The sequence below is a fragment of the Fulmarus glacialis genome, unplaced genomic scaffold, assembly GCF_000690835.1.
Source record: "Fulmarus glacialis isolate BGI_N327 unplaced genomic scaffold, ASM69083v1 scaffold40375, whole genome shotgun sequence".
NCBI classification, from domain to species: Eukaryota; Metazoa; Chordata; class Aves; order Procellariiformes; family Procellariidae; genus Fulmarus; species Fulmarus glacialis.
The window spans coordinates 1-5521 of record NW_009213074.1 but is presented as its reverse complement, the minus strand read 5'-3'; the positions used below and the strand labels follow the sequence as shown (position 1 = coordinate 5521).

Sequence of the window (5521 nt, the reverse complement as noted above, 5' to 3'; positions counted from 1 at the left end):
GAAAGAAATGGTCTGTTACTCATCTGTGCATTGCAGAACCTGCTTTTGTACACATATCTGGCAGATGCCTGAAAGCACGTTCCATTTCTTCTGTATTACACAGAAAATGAATAGAAAGTACTTTAAAATAATAGGATGCCAGCTATGTAGGGATTGAAGGGCTATATTCCGTTGAAACCTATCTGAAATCGCAGGGTGATCAACAGAGACCTCTAGGGAAATAACTTTCTGTTATGGACTTCATTAGATTGGAATTAGGATTAAAATTACTAGATGATGAGGTGGAATAGATGAATCATTTGTAAGACTGCCCAGGGACATATTTGTACAGTAAATATTTTTATACCCAAAGGCAGGGGATTATCTAAGAGAAGTCAATGCTATTATACGAACAAGTGATGCTGAATTCTATGAGACATCATGGAGGATGGGCAGAAGAGATGTAAGGAGTGAAGATCCTACCATGCGGTCACTCATCACAACAGCAACAATTCTCAGCCCCAGAAGTAAGCGTCCACAAAGAGAACGCATTTGCATTGTTTGTCTTTTACTGATATTCACTTCTCACGCGTAATTCTCTGAAGGACCAGGTTTTACACACTGCCTAGTGCTCTCTCAGCTCCTTGTTGTTTAGACACGCAGCACTAGACAGGAAGGGTTTGGTAATTTGGGGAACCAAACACAGCTTTGCTAACACCAGGACTTACCATTGTGGGCAAAATGTGATTGAACATTACATACTTTCTGTGAACTGCATATGGATGCTGAGAATAGAAGACTTCCCTTTATTGTTAGGAGTGAAGTATCTTATTCTCAGTTCAGTCATTATGTACGTGTCTCAGCCACGTTTGTTGTTTAAAAGGGCATTTTTTAGTAATCTGAATAGAAATGGTGCACATCTATCAAGGAAGAAATGCAGTTACTACTTTGACGATAATAACAGCAATGATGTGATGAGAATGATACAGAGTAGGAAAGTTGTTAAACTTGTACAGGTAAGTGTTCTAGCAGTTTTGGCTATGAGAAAAGGGCAGGAAATAAGCTTGCCTGGAGGACAGACGCAGCCATCTGTACAATGATCTTCACAAAGTGCAGATCGTTCCGGGTTGCTGCATGTGTCAGAGCAGGGGGAGCCACACTCCTGGTATTGCATGTTGAAAGGACATGATTTGGCTGAAAGTAGAAAGAGTATTATAATGCTGACTTTTCCTTTGAAATGTTGAGAAAAGAGTCTTTGCAATTTAGGATGTTTTCTGTCAAGATACAATGGATAATCCTTATCCAAGTGGAGGCTGCAACATTTTATATTCTGATATATACTGAAAACCCTTAGTAATGCAAAATCCTCTAAACTTCCATATTCCCAAAGTCTTGAGTATGCTCGGGTTAAAACCGATTTCATGAAAATTACATGCACCTTTAAACGGCTGTCTTCTTCAGGAAAAAAATTCACACATTTGAAGTTTACTAGATATGGATAGTAAGCACAGGTGAAAGTCCCTTCCTGAGGTACTTACGACACAGTTCTGAGGTTCTCCAGTTTCGAGGCTGTCCACCTGCATGAGCGCACTGCCGGGAGTATTCAGCAAAGGTGTTGCATATGCAGAAGTCAGCCATAGAGCTATCACAGTGGCACAGGTCTTGTATGCAAGTTTCAATGTAGTCCTGAACATTCACAAGTGCATTACAACTTGTAAATGCTTTACTGGTTAATACTGTCTCACAGATAGAAGCCTAGGAGGGAAAATAGAGAAGGTAAAACAAGTGTTTAGAAAATAAGAAACTAATTATTTAAGGCATGTAGCAGAACAAACCAAAGGTCTGTGTGGTCCAGAAACCTGTCCAATAGCAGCCATAAGCAGATGTTTAGGGAAAAGTGTAGCAACAGGGCAAGTAGACATGGAACTCCTTTGATTAACTCCCATATCTTCCCATATCTTGAGTTACTTTCAACTCAGGTGACTTTCCAAGCAAGTTTCTTTGTATTAAGACATTCTCAGTGAATTTCTCTGTCATGAAAACATCCAGTATTCTCTTAGAAGGGGAATGCAACTTTTTAGCATTCACTTTAGCAAAGAATAAAAAACTAAATTTAGAAAAATTTTCTTTCCAGACCTACGGTTGAGTCATATTCATGCTGTATTTTTTCCAATTCTAACAAATTTTCTCCAAAGACAGGGAGAATGTATTTTACACTGAGAAAACAAATTTTGAGAGAGAGGTTCTTACAAATTCAGCTGAGCAGTTCACTGGAACAGCAGAAGGAATAGGATCAGCACACTCTTCTGTGGGTCCATCCATCTTCTGCCTATTCCCAAACTGTATGGGAGTCAGTTTTGTGTCTGTAAACAGCAGTCCAAATATTAGAATAATATTTACTGGTTTACTGGTTTTTGCATGGAGATATTTTCTTCTGTGACACTACCCGTTATGACATGAACAGTGATTACCAAATAATACCACTATAATATGAAAGGCAAAAGGAAATGAAGAAGGTATACAAGGAACTAGATCCTAACTACTGAAAACAAGTAGAAAGTTGCATGTGGCAGGTCTTAAAAGATCTAGCAGTGATGGAAGCAGCCTAATACATCTTAAAGCCCTGACTCTATACATAAGTGACATCACAGAAATACATAAAAAAGTATCACTAGTTTTGCAGTTAATACGACCCACAACCTATGTTAGAGTATACTGCTAAAAGAAAGACAGACAAAGTGCCAATACTTAATAATGCTTTTTATTACTTACTCTCTGAAATAAATTCATTGCTAATTGGAATTCCATTGAAGTCCCCACAAAGTCCGCAAGTTTGATTGGCATATTTCTTATCTAGTTCCACCTAAAAGAAATGAGGAAAGAGAGCTTAGGTTCATCGTAATGTCAGCCTTGATGGTGAGAAACACGGCCTACATCAATACTGCTTATGTACTCAAACTTTGACATATGTATGCTGTGCAGACTGTGTCGTGTGGTAACAAGGTAGGCACCATCGGGAAGGTCAGTGACCACCAAGAAAAACTTGGTCTTATTCTAGCCCTGGGGCTGTGAACATCAGCACATTGCCAGGTCTGGAATCTGAGGAGTACTTCGCTGGGGCGGGGGGGGGGGGGGGATGTTATAATTGAGGGTCTACCGATCCTGAGCTGAGCTTGGTGGGAAAAAAAGGGAGATTGGGAGAAGACTGGAAGACAGAATAATACACTAAAAATGGACACAAATCCAAAAGTAACTAATGCCTGTCTGGCTGATTAAGACTGCAAAGATGTAAACAGACTATTTTCAAAATACAGGCTTTTTGCCATGTTTGGGATGTTTTCTTACCAGGAGGGCATCCTCTTCATTCCAAAGGAAGGTCAGTCCTATCTTGGCAGAAACTTTCAAATAGCTGTTACTTCTCTCTATCAAGATTCCCATATGGCTGTAGGGCATCTGAACCCTGGGGAAAGATCACTGTAATTCAGTGGGCGTAGGGACAGAATACCCATTGAATATCCACACCTCTCTCATTCTCTTTGAGAATTTCCCTTTCTCATTCTCTTTGAGAAGCTTCAACATACATAGGTGAGGAAATTAGTCAGAGCAGTAACTAAATACAGGCAACACAAGTTTGTAACATTTTGGCTGTTTCCTATGTAATTGCTTCTCATTGTGCAAATGGATCAGCCTTGCTTTCCCTGCTGTTCCTTTTGGCTATCTCTGTTAATGGTGTTTTGCTAGATAAAATGTGTCTTTGGTTGTATTGTTCAAAAAAAGTGCTGGGAGGTTCTGTTTTGCAGGCAGTACGCTTCAGGATATTGCTATTTACTCCTTAAAGCCCTTGATAATAAAAGGATAGACTCTTTAGGCTTTCTGTGACATGAGTGCCATTCACAAAGGTGTACCCAAGATAACCTTTAGACTAGCTCGCTGTACATAGCTGCTATAATACATAAGTCACTGTGGGATAGCTGCCCAAATATTTACCCAGCCTTTTGGACAGGTTTCACACCCTATGCCAAAGTCAGTGCTGCCATTGCTACATAGATAACAAGTTTCCAGACCAGCTCATTTTAAATGAGCGCAGGTACGAGCTGCAGTCACTGCTTAACTGCATACTGTTCAGTGCAAGGACAAAAGCCGTCAAAAAATTCTCTCAAGGGTCCTGTTCTGGTAAAATTAATGGAAAGCAGAAAGTTAAAGGGTGTAAAAACCTAACACTTTGAATCCAGCTTGTAGACCCCATTGTAGATATACATACACAATTGTAGCAGTGGGGCAGCATCTGGGATATAGCTCATCTGAACAAAATGGACACAGGGATAACCTGCAGAAGTGGCACTCAGCTCACTGTCAGGCCCTTTTATTTTTGTGGATGCTTCAGGAAGGACCTGAGCCCTCCAGCTGCTTGGGAGCAATATGAGATCAGATGAGGGAAAGGGATGCTCGCTCAAAGAGCCCACTGGGAGCAAGAGCAGTGATGAGAGTTTCAAGTTATGAACATACGATTTGCCATCAAGCAGGACAGAGCTGCGGGTCAGTTCGATCACTGCTCCTTCCAGCTTCATGATGACGTGAGTGATCACGGTAGCATTTTCCACCATTGTACGCCTAATCTGGATGTTGAAGTCCTCATAGGGAGATTTGCAGTTGGATGCAAAGATGTAATTGCAGACCCCAGGGAAGTAAAAGATGTCCCCGTCAAAGGTCTTGAAGTGGAAGTTACCCCATGTGCTGCACACACGGCCGTTGTGAGAGGGGTTGCCAGCTGTGGATTCAAAATACGCAGTAAGAATTTTCTGTAATTTGCTGTAGATACCCTCCCCTTAGTTGCTTTTCCCCTTTTATTTCTTTCACTATCCTCTGTCCAAGAAGCCCATCTTCTGTTTTCCTTCTTGTCAAGCTATTTGTTTATTGATCTGTTACTTATTTAGTTCAGTTATCTTTTGTGTTTAATCTGTTTTTGCATAGGGATATAGGGCCTAAGATTGGAAGAGACCTCCCGGGTCACTATGTCCAATGCTCTGGTTCTGCTGACAGCCGTATTTTATAAATCCTTTCCTAAATGTATGAAGTTCTAAAGTTTCACCATAAAACCAGTTTAAAGTTAGTTTAAAACTAGCTGGTACTCCTACTAGGCAAGGCCACTCATAGCCGCACCCTTTGAATGGCTGGAAGACTTTTGCCACCATCTTCCAAAAGGTATTCTTGTCTCATGTATGCCTCGTTGTTCTTGTGCCAGTATTACACTTCACCTTGAAGGTGTTCCACCTCCCTGCTCCTCCCCCCACCCTTTATAGAAATAACTTATCTCTTCTCAGTCTTCATTTCCTTACAAGCAGGCTCTCCTATCTCCCTGATTATCCTCACAGTCTCCCTCCGCATCTCTTCCAGATTTACACTCACCCTGCTTGAACATGGCTAGTCAGAATTGTACCCTATACCCTAGATAAGGGGTCTCACCAGTACTTTGAACACATTAACATTTCCTGCTCTTTATTGGAAATATTGTGCATTATTTATGCCAGTATTATTTTTATAT

The 5521-nt window shown here is 40.8% G+C and overlaps 1 protein-coding gene across 1 annotated transcript in view; it reads right to left on the bottom strand.

Moving 5' to 3' along the window:
* LOC104077016 (mucin-5AC-like) overlaps positions 1-4747 on the bottom strand; it is a gene marked incomplete at both ends in the record, with an annotated part of 21535 nt that extends 16788 nt beyond the window's left edge. Inside the window, 6 exons of the mRNA XM_009578075.1 lie at positions 1035-1173; positions 1518-1734; positions 2230-2342; positions 2752-2842; positions 3325-3439; positions 4486-4747. Of these exons, the coding sequence (XP_009576370.1) occupies positions 1035-1173; positions 1518-1734; positions 2230-2342; positions 2752-2842; positions 3325-3439; positions 4486-4747 (937 nt within the window). The remainder of the gene's footprint in view (positions 1-1034; positions 1174-1517; positions 1735-2229; positions 2343-2751; positions 2843-3324; positions 3440-4485) is intronic.
* Positions 4748-5521: the final 774 nt, after the last annotated feature.